Source organism: Siphateles boraxobius, unplaced genomic scaffold (assembly GCF_051911475.1).
Source record: "Siphateles boraxobius isolate OS27281-9 unplaced genomic scaffold, OSU_SipBor_1 9, whole genome shotgun sequence".
NCBI classification, from domain to species: Eukaryota; Metazoa; Chordata; class Actinopteri; order Cypriniformes; family Leuciscidae; genus Siphateles; species Siphateles boraxobius.
In genome coordinates, this window is record NW_027509219.1 from 12,595,086 (window position 1) to 12,613,416 (window position 18,331).

Below are 18,331 nucleotides of genomic sequence, written 5' to 3' on the forward strand. Positions count from 1 at the left end.
GTTACAGACCTTTTTAACCTGAGCCTTAAAAGAAAGTCTGGAATCAAGATCAATTCAGATACAACTTGTAGCCTTTCCCCTGAAACAACAACATCTGGCACTACACTTGAACTATTTGTTTTGGTAAAAAAAAAAAAAAAAAAAACACTGTTTTACAGATATTTAACTGTAAACCGCTTTGTTCTAGCCAAAATGTCACATTGACTAGGGATTGTGTAAGTTCATTTGCGATTTGTGACACACTGTTTCCGTGTATATAAATAACGGTGCCTTCCGCATTCATTTGGTGTCGGGACAAACGGATGGAAGATCATTGATAACGTAAATAGCAATGGACCCAGAATAGACCAATAGGGAACACCTGTGGATATACATTAGGGAGCTGATTTATAATTCTGAACTCGGACATTCTTTGTGTGACCGGACAAATATGATTTGAATATGATAAGTCTCTGGAGAAAAATACTAATAATTTAGAAATAAGACTCCTGTGGTTTACAGTGTCAAAAGCCTTCGTGAGGTCAAGAAACACCGCCCGAAAACCCCACCTTTGTCTAAGAGAGACTTCACTTTTTCAGTGGAATAACAATTTGCCACCTAGTTGAAGTTTACTCTGAAGCCAAATTGCATTGGATGAACTAATAAAAATGAACTAGTATTTAGATAATCAGTGATTTGCAGCACCATTCATTTCTCTGCAACCTTTGAGACTATTGGTAAAATACTAATAGGTCTGTAATTACTAACAGCATGAGAATCTGCACTTTTAGATATAGGCACTACAGCAGATGATGACTTCCAAGCACACGGGAACGTCCCATGAGAAAGTGAAAAGTTGATCATTTTGGTGATGGTTTTAACTAGTGACTCATTGAGCTCTTTAAGCATTACTACATCAATACCAAATATATCCTTTGCTCTGGATGGTTTATGAGATGTAAATGGTCTAAAAATGTCCAATTCATTGACTGCTTTTAAAGGCTTGTTCCACTGTATTAGCTAGACAAACTTTTGTATAACTAATGTATAAAAATGAATGTAAAAAAAGTTTCAAATTTCATAACTACTGTTTGAAGAGTGAGGACGATAAATTACAATTAATACAAAGATTCAGAGTCTGAATTTCAAACCAATACATTCCAAATCCAAACAATTTGACCAAGCGATTTCATTAGACTGGAAACCAGTTTTCTCATAGATCATAACTTGTTTGATCATAACCCCTCTTAGAACAAACTCTATCTTTCTTATAGAGTTTAAAAGCAGGCACTTCTAATGCTGCTGACGGGGAGTTTACATGAAGCCATGTCTCGGATAAACAAAGAAAATCTAAATTAGAGTTCAGTAAAATATGATGAATTTGATCACTTTTTGATATAATACTTTGTGTTCAAATGATCACCTAAGAGACCCTTTGGCTTAACTTTAGGATCCCAAATTGTTCTTGATTGATTTCCAGTCCGAAAGATCCCCCATGATGCCAGGCTCTGAGCTCTCTGGAGTGGCGGCTTGACTTCCCTGTCGAGTTGAAGTTGGATTTCGGGCTTCGGGTCACGTCACGAGCTCAAGACCTCCACCAAGGACAGCAAGTATGTTATTTCCTATCCAAAACAAAGATTATATGAACATGTCAACTCATAAATGTCTTACAGCAGAATGGAATTCTGTTTGCATCACAGATTCTGTTATTTTTCTGTTTATTATCATAAAGCTGCTTCAAAACAATCTGTATCGTATAAAACACTATATAAATGAAGGTGACTAGACTATGACAACAACATTAAAATGAACTCTGTTCAATACACAAATTTGAAAATAGATAAATGATAATAACAAATGATTATAATCCTACTCTGTCCATCTGTTACACTTCCTCACACCTGAAATCACTGATCGAGTGAATCTCCTGAACTTCTCCAATCTACAAGAAGATCATTTCTAATCCATTCATGTTGTAACATCTGCTCTAACGTCGGCCGTTTAGTTGGATCCTTTGTTAGGCACTGGCTAATCAGATCACTGCATTCTGTACCAATATTAATAAGAAGAGAGCTGGTTAGTCATGACCATGTGACATCTAAACATGATTCATTTAAGGTAAAATGTTCGTTATCTTTACTTTAAAGGTGAAGTATGCAGTTTCTGTGACAAAAAGAGCATATTTTCAAAAGACTTTGCGTGCTTCACGCCTTTTTCCAACTCAAACATCACAAATGCAACTGGTTAAAAAAAAATCTTACATAGAGTACTTCACCTTTAACTGTCTCTGTACAGAGCCTTTGCTTTATGTGTGCGTTTAACAAAGATATCAATGTTATTCACCTTTGGATAAGTTGGCGTTCCTAAATGTAACTTTGGCTTGTGTGATTTCCATTCTATTGCCAAAAGGAGAACATGCGTTCACCATCTCATATAACAACACTCCTAGAGCCCAGACGTTTGTTGGGACGGCGTGGAACCTCGTATCTGTGAAGACTTCAGGTGGGCAGTAAGTCATTAATCCTGTAAGAAAGACATTCGCGCATTGTTGAGCTTTCTTATTTAAAGTGTCAAATAATCAGTAAGTCACACATTCATGTTTCCACACTGCCAAAATGCTCACCAAGGTATATTCTGCTCTCGTAGCCGTCACTACTAAGTAGCTGACCGCAGCCAAAGTCTATCAGCTTGAGCTCTAACGTGTTTTTCTTCATCAGGAAGTTTTCCGCATGAATGTCATTATGAAAAACGCCATGTTCGATGCAGTGTTGTACTGCCAGCACAGCCCGTCTCATGATGACCCGTGCCGTTGGTTCATCCAGTTCAGGGTTACGGATGATGAAGTCCAGCAAGCTCTCGCAGGGTTCGGGGTACTCCATGACGAGAGTGAACTTTCGAGGGTGTTCAAACCACTCGTAGAGCTGTATGACGTAGGGGCTTCTGGGTTCTTGCCTCATCATTAGAAGCAGCGCCACTTCTGTTACGAGAGGTTCGGGATGCCCAGGCTAGAGAAAAGTAGCAGACAGAAGATTAGCTGGGTACAAATCTCATTTATGAATGTACTTTTCTTTGATCTTTGTAGATACAGAGCCTTTTCAGCTCAAAGTTATTTGTTGCTTCTAGGCTTATTTGTCGATAACATTAACAGCTAATGCTTCCTACAGGTGTATTGACTACAGTAATCAGCACTTAAACAACTAAATACACATTCAGGTTTTAAACAACTTACAATATCAAGATAACGATTGTTGTCAATCTTGCTGATCTGTTTGATGGCAACCTGCAAAAAAACCAACAAAAAATGTTTCAATAACAGTAACAGTATTCAGGCACCTGACCTTGCACTAGGTATTAAACCATCTGTAAATTGTTTTAAATATGTATTTGTTTCAAAATGTTTGTACAGTTGGGTAATATTTACCTTTTTGCCATCAAATTTCCGTGTTCCCTCGTACACCCTGCCAAATCCTCCGGATCCAATCATCTTTCCTACGTTGAAGAAAGACGCAAAGGACTCTGAAAAACAGAAACAATATGATAAATATATGAGCTTGCTGGATCCTTTGAATTAATAATGAAAGGTTACACTTTATTTTAAGGTGAAGTACTTACATTGTACTTACTCAGATAAGAACTGGGTAATATTAATTAACTACATGTACTTACTATAGAGATACGGTTGGTTACTTGTAATTATTTATAATTTACTGTTATCCCTATAGTAAGTACAGTAGATGTACTAACGTGTAACTACGTCACCTTACAATAAAGTGTTACCGGTAGCACTTTATCTTACAGTCCTGTTTCCCATGTGCATACTATGTACTTATTACAGTTATTACAATAACTGGGTAATAACTAGGTACTAACCCTGAACCTTCACCTAAACCTAGGGAGAATAATATTATTATTCTCAGAAAACAAGCCTTAAGATATTTTTAGTGGAAAACAAGACGACAATACTGTTTAAAATAATGTTCAAGAAATAATGACTGTGTATTTACCATTATTTGGCTTGACGGCTGAGTGATCTGGATCAGGCTCTGGGTCCAGATCTGGTGGAGGGACGAAAGGCTCCACAACATCCACAGCACTACTGTGGCAACAGCAGCCGAAATGATGTTTCATAGCCTTCCACACGCTCACGAGGAAAGTACAAATTCCTCTCCTCTTCCTACATTCTGTAGGTTTTTTTGAAAAGAAGAAAAACAATTGAAAAGACAACTATTAGAAACATCTCTGACCTCAAACTAAACAATGACACACTTACACATTTTACTGTTCCATTCTTATTTGTAATGTTACAAAATCAAGTAAAGCAAATATTATACGAAGGCCGTGCTTCTGCTTCATGCCTGCATAAATGTCCCAAAGTCTTATTTCACAATAATGCGTATTAACGTCCAGTTTTTTTCAATGTTTCAAAAATGTTTTTTTCTTGGTTATACAGATGTTAAGGGAACAGTCTGTTTTATAATTTTGAAAACATTATGGGAACGTTACTTTTGAATGTTCTGAAAAATATGTTTTTTGAAAAACAAACGTCCAACTAAAATATTTTGGAAAAACTTTCGGTAAGAAAATTTCAGCTAAATTATGCTGAGCAACGGTAAATATGACTAGACCATAACCTGTTAAAAACTTGAAGCAGTCTTATGCACAAAATAGCAAAATCTCTATCAGAACACTTTACACCCCTCAGCCTTATTTCAATCTCACCTGTTGAGCTCTTGTTCGCAGGAGACACCTCCACGGCACCCTGAGCTGTTAGGCCATTGGAAGTCACTGTTGGCTCCACAGGAACTTGACCTGGCAGCGGAGAACACATCATCTCTTGGAGGCTGTCGGACCTTGACAAACTCCAGTCGCCACAACTGTCCTGTTCACCTGGGCCGTCCGATCCGTGGCCACTCCACCTCCACTCAACGATGTACGTCCCTCTGCTGCTGAGACTCAACTCTCCACATGACCGCCTGGACGCACATCCATCATCTGGGCTCTGCTGAATGCCGTTCTGCCTCTTCCTCGTCCTGTGATCCTGACCTGTGAACACAGAACCAGAAAACTCAGAAGACAGAGGAGCTAAATCATCAGAACTGAGACTCCAAACCTCCAGACCAGCCGTCTGAGTGGAAGCAGCTCTCCTGGATCTGGAGCGGCCTGAGGCTGGAATATTTCAGACATCACATAGTTAGTTATGTTTTAATAATAATCAATGATCAATGTCAGTGGTCAATTACAAATTGTTACTCAAATTGAAAGGTTTATTGCACATGCAAGGAATCAAATACATGTGATCCCTTAGCTGGGAAAATTGGCGGATCAAATGGTTATCATAACATATAAACAAATGAAAAACTAGAACACTAACCTCCTCTTTCACCCATGTGAGCCATCAACGTCCTCCTCCAACCTGCAATAGAAACAATACAAAATAACAACACAAAAAAATAATACAATACAACCCTCCTCAGAAATACTACCAAAAGAAATCAAATAAATAAAAATGAAAAATAAATAAATAAATAAAACAAAAATAATAAAATTAAATAAAACTACAAACTCCTAGATTAACTCCCAGATAATAACAATTAGTTAGATAAAAGCGTCCTCAGAAATAATATGAAAAGAAAAAAGCAAAGGATATATCCTCCGATCTACTCCTTGTAGAATATAACAAGTTTTCTCTCAGGAATCCTCCAAATAGCTTCAAAATCACAAGATCTGTGCAGAAAATACTCGGCAAAAATCTCTCAATTCGCCTCGTCTCTCAAACAACAGATAGCGATGTTTGAGTGTACAAACAAAAAATCATATCACGCGTCTCTATAGCAACTAAAATTCGAATCATCATCGCACCAGACCTGAAGTCGGCATCGATTGATCTACTTGCAAAACACCTCGATGTACATGCGAAAATGTCTTCAAAACAAATAAAACTATCCAGACATAAATACAAAAGATGGAGTATTTGCAATGATGATGATGACTAGTGACTTTTATAGCCAGACACGCGCTCTTCTGAATTGTTGTGTGTGTGTGAGAGTCGTGTGTGTCGTAATATTTATAGGCCTAGAGATTGTGCTTTCCGCATCCCGTGAGACTGCCTTTATGTCGAAGTATTATGAATAGTATGGAATCTTGTTTCCGCCACAAAATACAATAAAATGAAAACAGACATCCTGTGTCAATCATACCTTACGAAAAATAAGTTTAGTTAAGTGATCTACAGTATTAGTATGGGTAGACAGTGGTGTAGTCTACGTGATACGCAGGTATACGCCGTATACCCACTAGAAAATGTCAAGGATTTCCGAATGCCCACTAGGAAATGTCAAAGATCTCCATCTACCCACTTAAAAAAGCGTGAGGATTCGTAACAACTTCGTTTTGTGAAAGAACGTTCATTCATAAATTCACCCCGCCGTGACGTCTGTGTTTGCGCAACGACACGGATCGAATAGCGGAATCCAGCATCAAATGTAACTTAGCCTACTGTAAAGCGGAACGTCACGCAATTTGGCCATTTTTGAATGAATAAATCAAAAGTAATGATACAATGAATCAAATCTCGATATGTACTAAGTGTCTTATGAATATCAAAGCTCAAAAAGACTGCTATTGAAATAAACTCTGAATGTTCTGCGTGTTTCTGTGAATGAGCGCTCAATGTGTGCTCTACTACACACTGACGCGCGCGTGACACTCGTGGTGTTTTCAGCGTCTATGGCTGCGTTTACACTTGGCAATAACATGCGACATGTATCCGGATGATGTTGTCCACATACACATTGAAAAGACAAGTGTAAACGCACTTCTGATCGGAATGTCATCCGATCCATGTGTCCAGGTTCGGAGGTAGTCGAGGACGCATTGTGATCGGATCTCAGTGTAATGTAAACGCAACCAGCCATCGTGTCTGCATTCACAGGTGGACGTAATTTAAATCCCGCCCAGTCTCCCCGCGTGGCTGTCAGAAAATAATGGCAAGACGCAGTTTAGACAAGAAATGAAACTTATTTGAACCTTACAATAAACGTCAATCTTTAAAACAGTTTATTTAGACTTACATGATACTATGTGTGTCATTTTTTATTTTAGTTTTGCAACATTATCTGAACGAGGCGATCGCCTGTACAGTCAGTCATGATCTTAATGAAGAGCTGCACGCTGCTTTGCCAGAGGAATAATCGGAATCGGAATAATTTTTTTATGTTTAAATGTTGAATGTTTTTATTGTTTCAGCATGTTTATCAATCTCCCATTTCTGTCAATATAGTCATCGCACGCTATGCTTAAAACCAGATGATCGATGTGACTTTAACATGATCAACCCAGTTATTTTTGTATGATCAACTCTGGAAGTATTCCTTCGTTCAAAAAAATTAATTTGATCTAATTACTGGAGATTGAAAGTAAAGTGAGTGAGTGAAAGCAATTGGGACATTGTTTAATTTGTATCATCTTTACTCTTAATCTGGTGTCGTGCCACAGACCTAATTTATGCAGGAAACAGGAATCCGATCGGTTATCCAGATATACAGAGGCTACTTAATGTGAACAAATGTAAACGCACAATGTCCTGATTGTCTAATGATCCGATCTGCTTGATCGGATCACGGTGATCGCATGTTAATGCCAAGTGTAAACGCAGCCTATGAGGAGGACATGCACGCATTTGAACTTCATTGCAGAGCTTTTATGAGAGTCGATTCACAAGAATTTTACCATTTCATTTGAAAAAACTATCGTCATTCATTCGTATCATATACACACTCACAAACTTTAAAGTCTTCATGACAACCTGTCAAAATCAAAGTTTTGTATAACTAAAATATAACAGAAATATAGTACTATTGCACAGTAGAGTATAGCCTACTTCAAGTAGGCCTAATAATAATAATAATAGTTTATTAAAACACACAGAAGCTCAAATGTCTTTAATTTACAACCCACCAAAATAATAGTTTGTAGAGATAAATAAAGTAACTCGAGGGAATTATGAAAGAAATTGCAAAGTAAGATGTACTTTTTAAAATAATAATAATCAAATCTATTAAAATCAGCGGTATATCACAGCATATCACAGTATACTCACTACAAAAAACTATACCACTGGGGTAGACTGAGTACAGTTGAGACACTTTTTGCGTCTTGATTTTTCACACAAAAATAGATACTGAAAAGAAGTGAATTTCCACATGACATGCCACATGACATTTCATTAGCTTGTAGACTAAGATATTATCAATCGAATCAATAATACCCATAATATTGTCCACAATTGGCTCATAAAAATAAGATGCTTTTTGTCTCAACTTTAGGCTACCATGGTACAGTTGAGACACCCATTTTTAATGATGTACCCTAAAGGTAACTAACTGTTCATTGCAAATATAATAAAGACAAATAAAGAAAAAAAATTGGGCAACATGTTTGTTTGTTTATTCATCCATTTAAATTCATAAATTTTATTTAAATTAGCACTGGTTAAAATTTATAAAACGGGAACAATATATTTTATATATTCGTTAATACACAGTTTAAATATCACAAATATCACATTTTATTTTCATTTGCGTCCTATGCTGACTAATTACGAGAATTGAACCTGTTATCATAACACTGAACAACTAAACAGCGTGTTTCGTAATAGAACTCTATCGCGGGGACAGATGATAGTGTGTCTCAATTTACCCCGCTGGCCACCTCTCACATTTCTCTAGATTTTGCAATGACCTTGCATGACACAATATCATGAAATATATGCCAGTTTTTAGAGCACAGAATAACGTTTGTGATGATACCAGTTATGTTTAACAGTCACATAAGGATAAGCTATTCACTGTGGAGTGTGCATGGTGAAGTGAAAGTCTTATCTTAGAAAATTTTGCCGATATCTTCGGATCGGAGATGCGTCCATTGTTTAAATTTCACACGATCAAAGAGGATACTAATACACGTGCACAGCAAAAATCTCAACTTGTGCTTGCTTAACATGCAAGTTATTTAAGGTGTCTCAACTGTACACAGTCTACCTCTTTTAAACTAAAAATAAGAAAGTGTACTTTCAGTCTACTTATATAGCCTACTTCTCAAAAACATACTTTATGTACTTCTCAGAAATATAGGCTACTTAAAACACTTAAGTGTACTTGACTTATACTGAGATAGCTACTTGTACTCGATCTTTTGATCGAGATATAGGCTACTTAAAAGTATAATTAAGTATTCAAAGTATATACTTGGCTTGTAGTTGTGTTAACTCTTTTGATCGAGGAGCCTATTAAATCTACAATCTGCAAAACACCCTGATGTACATGCGAAAATGTCATCAAAACTAATAAAACTGTCTGGACATAAATACAAAAGATGAAGTGCATGCTGATGATGACTAGTGACTTTTTATGTCCGCGCTTCTGAAAGGCTTGTTGTGTGTGAGAGTCGTGTGCGGCCTAGAGATTGTGCTTTCCGCATCCCGTGAGACTGCCTTTATGTCGAAGTAGTATTAATAGTGTGGAAGATTGTTTCAGCCACAAAATACAATACAATTAAAACAGGCATCCTTGTCTGTCAATCATACCTTACGAAAAATAATTTTAGTCAAGTGTTCTATTAGTATACTTCTTTTAAACTAAAAATAAGAAAGTATACTTTCAGTCTAGATTTTATATACTTCTCAGAAATATACTTAAAATTACACTTAAGTGTACTTGACTTATACTGAGAGAAAAGTCCAATTAAATATATTTGGCCTGTACTTGTACTTTTGATCGAGATATACTTAAAAGAATAATTAAGTATTCAAAGTATACTTGGCTTGTAGTTGTGTTTATTCTTTTGATCGAGTAGCCTATTAAATATACTTTTTTTACGTAGTATTTCATATAGTCTTATGAAACTCACATTGTTTGAAAATATCGATTAGAATATTGATATAAAACAGATATGTTTCTAATTCTGCATATCTGAATTTGTGTAGGCTAGTCCAATGTTAGTGTACATAGAGAAATTTACTTTAAAGGGTTAGTTCACCCAAAAATGATTCATTCAAAAATGAATCATTAATGACTCACCCTCATGTCGTTCCAAGCCCGTAAGACCTCCGTTCATCTTCAGAACACAGTTTAAGATATTTTAGATTCAGTCCGAGAGCTTTTTGTCCCTCCATTGAAAATGTATGTACGGTATACTGTCCTCGTCCAGAAAGGCAATAAAGACATCATCAAAGTAGTCCATGTGACCTCAGTGGGTTAGTTAGAATTTTTTGAAGCATCGAAAATACATTTTGTTCCAAAAATAACAAAAACGACGACTTTATTCAGCATTGTATTCTCTTCCGGTTCTGTTGTCAATCCGCGTTCATGAGTCCGCTGATGTAAGACGAGCTGACGTGTTATCTGGTGCGCCCGAGCTTCGTTTACAGTCTGAGGGAGACGCACGCTCAGGGCCTGAAGTTAACTTTTTTGACCACCAGCCACTGTGGCAGGTGGATTTAAAAATCCACCTGCCACAGTAACTTTTTACCAGCCAATTTTTTTTTTTTTTTTTGCCTCATAAAGGTGAAAAATAGAAATCACACAAACAATTTTCTTTAACTTGTAAGAATACACATTTAAGTGCTGTCAAGTTATTAACGAAATCATTATAAGTAATAATAACTCTTAAAATTCTAATAAATTCTAATTCTAATAAAACCTAAAATTCTCGGGACAGCAGTATGTGTCCAAATTTTAATCTTAACAGTTCGATTTCATCAGAAACGATCTTAAAACAGGGCTTTACTTGTAAAACGCCGAACTTACCCTTTAAGGGGGTCGCACACCGGATGCGCGGCGCCGCGTCGCACAGAACCACGTCTTTAAAATTCGGACACATTACTTTTTTATCAGTGTACACACACCAGCGGCGCCATTCGGCGTCTGTCCGCGGCGCCCAGCAACAGCTCAGGACCTTGTTCAAAATCCTGCCGCACCACAGAGCGCCGTTTACATAGTTTTACATTAAATGTACATTTATTGTCTCAAATCGTCGTTAATGTAAATACTGACTTCACCCTGTGCTGCAATATACATTTAGTTTTACATGCATTCACAGAAATCAGCTGCTTGAATGAAAATTGTTGATGTTATCAGACATACGAAAAAAGAAAAAAAAAACTAATGAATCACTCAATTCTCATTGGCTACCCGCCAACGTGGCAGGTAGATTGACAGTTTTACCCGCCAATTGCAAAATTCACCCGCATTTGGCGCATGGTCAGGTGTTAATTTCAGGCCCTGCGCACGCTGTAAACAAAACAATTTTTGCAAACATGTACACAGAAGTTACGCTGTGCAAGAGAGTGACACCCAACAGGAAGATATGAGACAGCCTTTATACTGTTTTCAAGGTTCCTCCTCACCCGCTGTACCTTTCACCCACCCAGATAAGGTCCTTACTGCTGTTCAGTTTCTACTTAAAGACACAAACTGGTACTGAAATAAACTGGCCAAAACTGACCGTCCCTAAGGTCAGAGGTCCTGTCCCATATGTTCCTGAAAAGTCACGCACAAGCACGTACACACATATACTTTTATACATTGAATAGGTTCTTTCTCTTATGATACCTGTTTGGGATCAATGACTATTAAAATTTCTACAACAATTCCCCCTTTTTATCATTCAGATTACCCAATCATAATAATAAAAATAATAGAACAAATTTTAAGTCATTTCATCACACTTATACTCTTCATCTCTGGTTTTCACATAACTGACCACTCTCTTAAACATTTGTGAAATAACATTTGGAAAAGTAAAAAGCTTAGGCTGTTTTTGTGGGGATAGTCCCTTAAGTATTAGCAAGCAAGTAAAGACTTTATCTGAGGCCGGGCTGAATGAATAAGCACTGTTATTGCACTCCCGACCTAGGTCGGACCCTCAGTCACCTCAGTATAAACAAGAAATAGTGTATAATTTAAGTAGGAAACACAGCAATTTAACACCCTCGTTATCATTACACATCTTGAAACCCACATGGCATTTCAACAGGCTAAGAAATACGAAGAAATAAAAGTAGAATAAAATCCCTCATTTCGACCCCTCTCCTTGTACGTCATCACATAGCGGATAACCACAGCTTTTAACCTTCTGTTCATATCAAAAACATTCATAGAAAGAAAGAAAAAGAAAAGGAAACATACACTTTAACACATATCACAGTAGCTCCCGCTACTTGTATCATCATATTTTGTTCATCCTACTGAACAGACATCCCAGCTTTAACCAGTCACTGTACTGAGCTGGAAACACTCATTATAATTCATGGTAAACATAACAATATTGATAATCCTATCGCTGAAATTGGTAGTACAGTACCCCCAACCCCCCAAATATTAACCAATCTTATCCTTTTACCATCAGTCCACGCCCGTTTCCTTACATCGCCTCCATTTTCCTAACCATATTTTCTTAACTTTTAACTCGATTCAGCCAATGGTTTTACTTAGTAAGCTCTATTTAACACCATATTTAATAAAATCTATCCAGAAAAGGTTTTATATTTGTTATCCATTCTTTTAACCAATGTAGTTGTTCAAAATTAACTCTAATAATTCAAATACGGAGCATCTTTTAGCTTATTACCATACATATTCTCCCATGATCGGCCTTTCTTACCCTTAATGGAAAGCCTAATCATCAAGTTTCTTCAATAATAATCCCTATAATTTACCTGAAATATTTTCTAATGAATCTTTAACCAATCAAATCATTTGATCTAGCCATATTTTGATTCAATCAAATAAAATCATCAAAATCATCACAAAAACAGATTCTTTTGCAAAACTCAAACCATTAGTTGGTGAATCTTCCTTCAGGTGTGTTGGTCACCTCATTTGCCCCATGGACATTCTGTCTTCACCAGGGTGACACTTTGCGAGTCGTTGCCGTAGTCTTTCCCTCGCCGGTGAGGGAGGCTGTTACTAGCACGAGCCTTTGACCCCTCACGTTGTCCTCATATTTGATTATTGAGGCCTGTCGGTGTAGTCTAAGGTGAGAGGCTTCGACCCAGGTGTCCCACTCTCCAACCATTTTCTGATCATTACCAGATTTGCCCCTTAGATCACGATGTACCCCTACTGGAGTGAACCATCTCCTGCTTTGACCTGTGAATGAAGACCTTAAGGTTTTGTTAGTGACCGCTTGTCTGGCCGGTCGTGCCTATTGGTGTGACCTGTGGAATTTTCACCATTTGTTCACCTTGCTGATGATATGCATAAAGAATTTCAAGTTTATTCTCAACACTTGTCCAATTCAACTCTGTTTCTTCTCATTTTACAAATCATCTTATCACTAAATAATTTCTTCCTCACTTAATAGCACTCAGAGTTCTTTTCCTCTGAAAAACCTTCAACCCACTTTGCTCATGTAAACAAGTCAACATTTATACATTTAGAACAGAATCAGTTCTGTTTGATTCAATCCATCCTGACATCCTGCAAAAGGAAAATTTTAAGTTATGCGCTGTGCAGGTGTGGCCCTGTTTCTTTCTGCCACAATAATAACCCAGGCCAGGATAGTAAGTCAAATTCATCCATAACCATTATTTTATTGGGCACATTCTGCCTTGCATCAAAAGTCTGCATGCTCTGTAAAGAAAAACAAATGTTGAGGTTATTTTCAGATAGTAAAGTACACGTAGTTTCTTTTGTCTGCTGTGCTGCCGCGGCCTTCGCTGCTGCATCTGCCCTGGCGTCTCCTGTTGAAACAGTCCTGCAATTTTGTTATCAGCGTGTGCGGCACACTTACAGACAGCAATTTTGTTAGGGAGAAGAATGGCTTCTTGCCAGGCTTTTACCCAGTCAAGCTCAGTGTCTTCCCAACATATATTGTCCCCTAGTAAACCATACTTTGTCAATTGTTATCAAAATTGTTACCAATTGTAACCATCCCCCTTTTGATGCAATGATTCAACTCTTGCATCAATCTAAAGTAATGGTGTTTGGATAAAGTTTGCCATCATCACTAACCCAAACGTTGTCCTTCAGACAAATTTCCTTCAGACATCTTTCTCTGCCTCTTGAAACAAAAATATTACTTAAAGCCACAAACACATCTTCTTATCAGAGTATTTGGAGGGCAACGGCCCTCAGTCTTACAGTGTATCCTGCTTTTCAGGCCTGTTGTTTGGTCTCTTAAGCCCGTCATCTACAAACATTTTCAAAGTCATCAATTGTTTCTGTCAGGTCAGGTCGTGCTGTACAGACTTGGTCAATGTATGTCAAATAACATTTTCCCCCTTTTGTTCACAATATTCATAAATGTGAAGGACTCTCTGGATAATTTGATATTGACTTAGCCAATATGTCACTTTGTTATTGCCTTCAAATCTATAACATTTTAGTTTATCTCAACCCATTATGGACGACGATCTACCACTTCACAAATCCAATTTACATAAATGCTTTTAATCCATAGATTGATTCATAATTACCAGTAGCAGACAGAGCTGGATAACTAATCCATTTAAAGCTCGTCCCATGTTCTACATCATCTTTTCATCAAGTGGACTCAACAGAATTAACAGCTTCTTTAAAAATTGTCATTTGCCTTACCAGATTTTAGTGGCTAATGACACAATTTACACACTATTCAGACGCAGTATTCATACCCCAAACTAACCCATACAAGACATAGAGTGCAGTCACCATCACACACACACACACATTAGACACATATTTTAACTGTTCATCTTCAATGTTCGCTTTTCATTATATCATCTCTAAAAAGATTTAAATTTTAAGTAAGATTTTAAACTTCACATTTTACTGTAGCTTTTACCTAATTTTACATGGTCTCTTAACCAGTTACAAAGCATGTCTGTTCATTATCAATTTCATCTTAGAAAAGTCAGCTGGGTTGTTTTGGTTCATTATCACTATTTTGTTCTTTAGCGGGCCGATAACAAAAAGACAGACACAGTTACCATCCCTTCCTCCACTCAAGCAGTCTCTCTCACTATAAACAAATAATCTTTTCAACAGCCTCCTAAGACTGTAATTTAGACAAAATGTAATATTAAAGTCATTACATTAACCTTTTACCATTCAGCTTTATTATCCAGACTTTTCTCAAATCTACAAAGCTGTCTTCATCTTTAGCCACCACCATGTCCAACGACCTTCACGAGTTAAAACTATGTTATAGACATATTAGCTCAAAATTAACTCTTCTAAACATTTTACTTGCCCATATGGCAACCAACATCATGTCCCTCATATAATTGAGTTTTGTTACTGTCTCCGCAGCAAATAATGGCAATCACCTCATGGAATCAGCTGGCTCCTGAAAGCCCACTCCCGTTAGCTATTTATCTTTAATTTTCTTCTCTTCAGGGTGTCGTCCCCTGGCATAGTTGCAGACACTTGTCACAATGAAAAACAAGCCATACAATCAATGCGGTTTCTGGTGAGTGGTATAGAGGAACTCACATTTCTGGGTCAGACTGCCGTAACATTAATTTTCACCTCACAGCCCATCTCACCTCTCAATGCTCTGCTGACCCCGGTGGCCTCCAGTAATCAGCGCTCAACTCTCATACCTTTCTCACAAATAACACCTCCATCCGGAGGTGCCCAATGTTCGTGACCCCCTGGCCAGGAAGATCATCCCGTCATTGAGTAGCCACTCGTACACACGTACACACTGGTGACCGCTCTGTCCCAATACAATCAGTTTTCTTCAACAGAACTCAGCTGTTTTCTGGAGCTTAGGAAAGGCACGTTCAAGAGTCACCAGAGCCATTCCGATTGCCTAATAGTGTTCACAGGGAGACAGGTTAATAACAACAGTATTTAATCACTTAAATCCATTAACTATCTTAAAAGCAGCAACCTAGCTACTTAGACTATACTCAGTGAATTTAGATCACAACCGTACATTCAGTGTACTTCATCTGTAGCCGGAGCCATCGGTCCTGAATGGTGGAGACTAAATGAGACAAAGTTGTTACTGGTCCTAAAATACGCTAATCAAAATGTCACCTCTATCGTTTAAGGTCTGTATTATTATTTTAAAGACTTCTTTAAAGTCATTCAGTTTTACATTTAAAACATTTACAAATACAAATTGCCCTCTGAACGGCAATTGTTTTTTTAAACATCTCTGTGTCTATGATTCTCAACTGAAACACTGTGCTTTACTTATTATCACAGATAACAGCTTTTAGCTGACTCATTGAATGAGAGAGACTCTGAGACATTCGGACTGGTACACTGCTCTCTCATATACTTCTAACATCAAACTTTTATCTACCATCTTTTAACTCTATCCCAGCTTAAGGCATCTTTGCCAGAAATTACATGTGTTTTCAAATAAACATAGTTTTACAGTTGTCCTTTGCCCACGTCAGGGAATCTAGACATTACAAATTTCCATTCAGATTGAGTCTCTGTCGCACTGGCTGTTTCAGCCACAGCACACATCAGATTTAGATAAGCGAACTGTTTCATTACAGCCAATAGCAGACTCATCTTTTGAAAGCAAAACATCAGCTTCTAGCTCTTTCATGGTCAACTTTTCAAGCTGTTTGTTTAATCAGATGCCTTTCAACACATTTTACATTTAGCAACCGTTAATTCAGTAGCCTACTACTTCTGCTTATTTGTTCTTACATAAAAATAATTATTATATTATTATATTATAACAAAATATAATAATTATTCTAGTTCTCAATAACGTTTCACATTTCTCAATCTCAATTACCATAGTTTAATATTTGACTTAAGTTTTCTCTTGGAGTTTATCAATCTCCAATTAGGATTTACTTTTTGACGAGGCAAGCACTCTCTGCTTGTGATACTTTTGCAGTTATTGTAAATCATCTGTGAGATTAGTCTCTCTATATACTCTAAAATCTTTTTTTTAAATGTTTAATTACAACACAATCATCCGGTTAGTTACTTTGATATATTTTGCAACTCACATTTGTTGGAGTCATTAATTTTACATCAACCTGTATTCATCAATTCACTTTTAAAAATTACTATAATAGATCTTTTCTTTAAAAGGATTCACTTTAAGACTTCAATCTCTTGACCTTGTTTTTATCTCTAGTTCTTTCTCAGACGAAAATGTTAATATCATCATATTAAACACTGATCTACTTTCAAGCCCACATTAACACCAGAAATTTATATCGCTTAATTACACTTTGTTTTTTACACCTTCTCGGTGGGCATTTACAGTTACGTGTTAAATGGTCCTGCTGACCACAATTAAAGCACTCTCTGTCGGCTCCAACTTACTGCACACTCTTGAAGCAGTGTGTCCCATTCAGGAATGCAAACAGAGCTGATAAGCAGTTCTCTGTATTCTTTTACAGTCCACCAGTGGCGGATTCAATCCCAATAGCCGAATCATAATCTTTATCATTATTTTTGGCAGAACATTAATTTTCATAAGCTGCATCGAAATGCTCAAAATATTCTAAGTTGTTTTCACAAAGTTTTCGTTTAACTTTAGTCATACTTGTCCAGGGAAATTATCCTGACCCATAATTTCATTTATAAAACAGACAATATCTTTTGCTTCAATGACTTAATATCAACAAAATATCCAACATTATACATTATTGATTTCCAGAATCTTTGGTCAAAGTTGTCTTTACATTTTACTAATTTGGTATTATCATCAACAACCCTAATTACAGAACAAGTATATATCTAACATCCGGAAACCGGGCTGAATAAGCAAACCCTGTTGCTGTACCTCCAGCATAGCTGGACCCTAGGTTCAAAACACAATGGTTGTCAAACTTAAAATTAAACCTAATTTCAATCATTATTTTACCATTAAAATATAGAATTTAATACAGAAAATATAGTTTTTCCCCATTTTGCTTAATGAAACATTCCTTATCTTTATATCACATTAATCCCCGTTAATCATACTCAATGCCTTATTTTTATTCTGAAACTCATTTTTCATACCATTTAAACAGTTATTTTGACTTCCATAAATTCTGTCAGACATTTTATTTTCATCACATATAGTTTTCTACTATATTTCTTCCATCTTTCCCTACATGTCAGTTCCTTCTGCATCCTCTGTTCTACATGCTAATTCTTTCTTTTCTCTACATGCCAGTTCCTTCATTATCTAACCAGTACATGATTGTTTGCTAACAATCCCCACACACATATCTCACACACCAACCTTTTTGTTTTTCACTTCCCTCTTCCATCAAGTCTCTCACTTACAGTTCCCTCTATTTCAAACAGACAGCCTTATAGCTGCTTGCTACTTCAATCCTTATCATGTAAATTTAAGTTCTCAGATATCTAATGTCATGCTTCCATTTACTGGATGA

The 18,331-nt window shown here is 36.9% G+C and overlaps 1 protein-coding gene across 1 annotated transcript; it reads right to left on the bottom strand.

Annotated features, from left to right (window-relative positions):
* Positions 1-1,087: 1,087 nt before the first annotated feature.
* On the bottom strand, positions 1,088-3,241 carry LOC143732954 (serine/threonine-protein kinase pim-3-like). The gene is made up of 4 exons (XM_077224440.1): positions 3,209-3,241; positions 2,603-2,984; positions 2,323-2,502; positions 1,088-1,601 (listed from the first exon to the last, which is right to left on the bottom strand). Exons 2-4 carry the CDS (start codon positions 2,937-2,939, stop codon positions 1,552-1,554), a joined length of 567 nt encoding a protein of 188 aa, XP_077080555.1. The 5' UTR covers positions 2,940-2,984; positions 3,209-3,241; the 3' UTR covers positions 1,088-1,551.
* Between the last annotated feature and the right edge of the window lie 15,090 nt (positions 3,242-18,331).

What these genes read in the sequence shown, in the direction of transcription:
- LOC143732954 (XM_077224440.1), bottom strand. Translation starts at nt 2,939, where the DNA reads ATGATGAGGCAAGAACCCAGAAGCCCCTACGTCATACAGCTCTACGAG. An exon ending in CGAGAGCAGAATATACCTTG is followed by an intron (nt 2,503 to 2,602) that starts GTGAGCATTTTG and finishes TCTTTCTTACAG; the next exon opens with GATTAATGACTTACTGCCCA. An exon ending in GAACGCCAACTTATCCAAAG is followed by an intron (nt 1,602 to 2,322) that starts GTGAATAACATT and finishes TGTTTTGGATAG; the next exon opens with GAAATAACATACTTGCTGTC.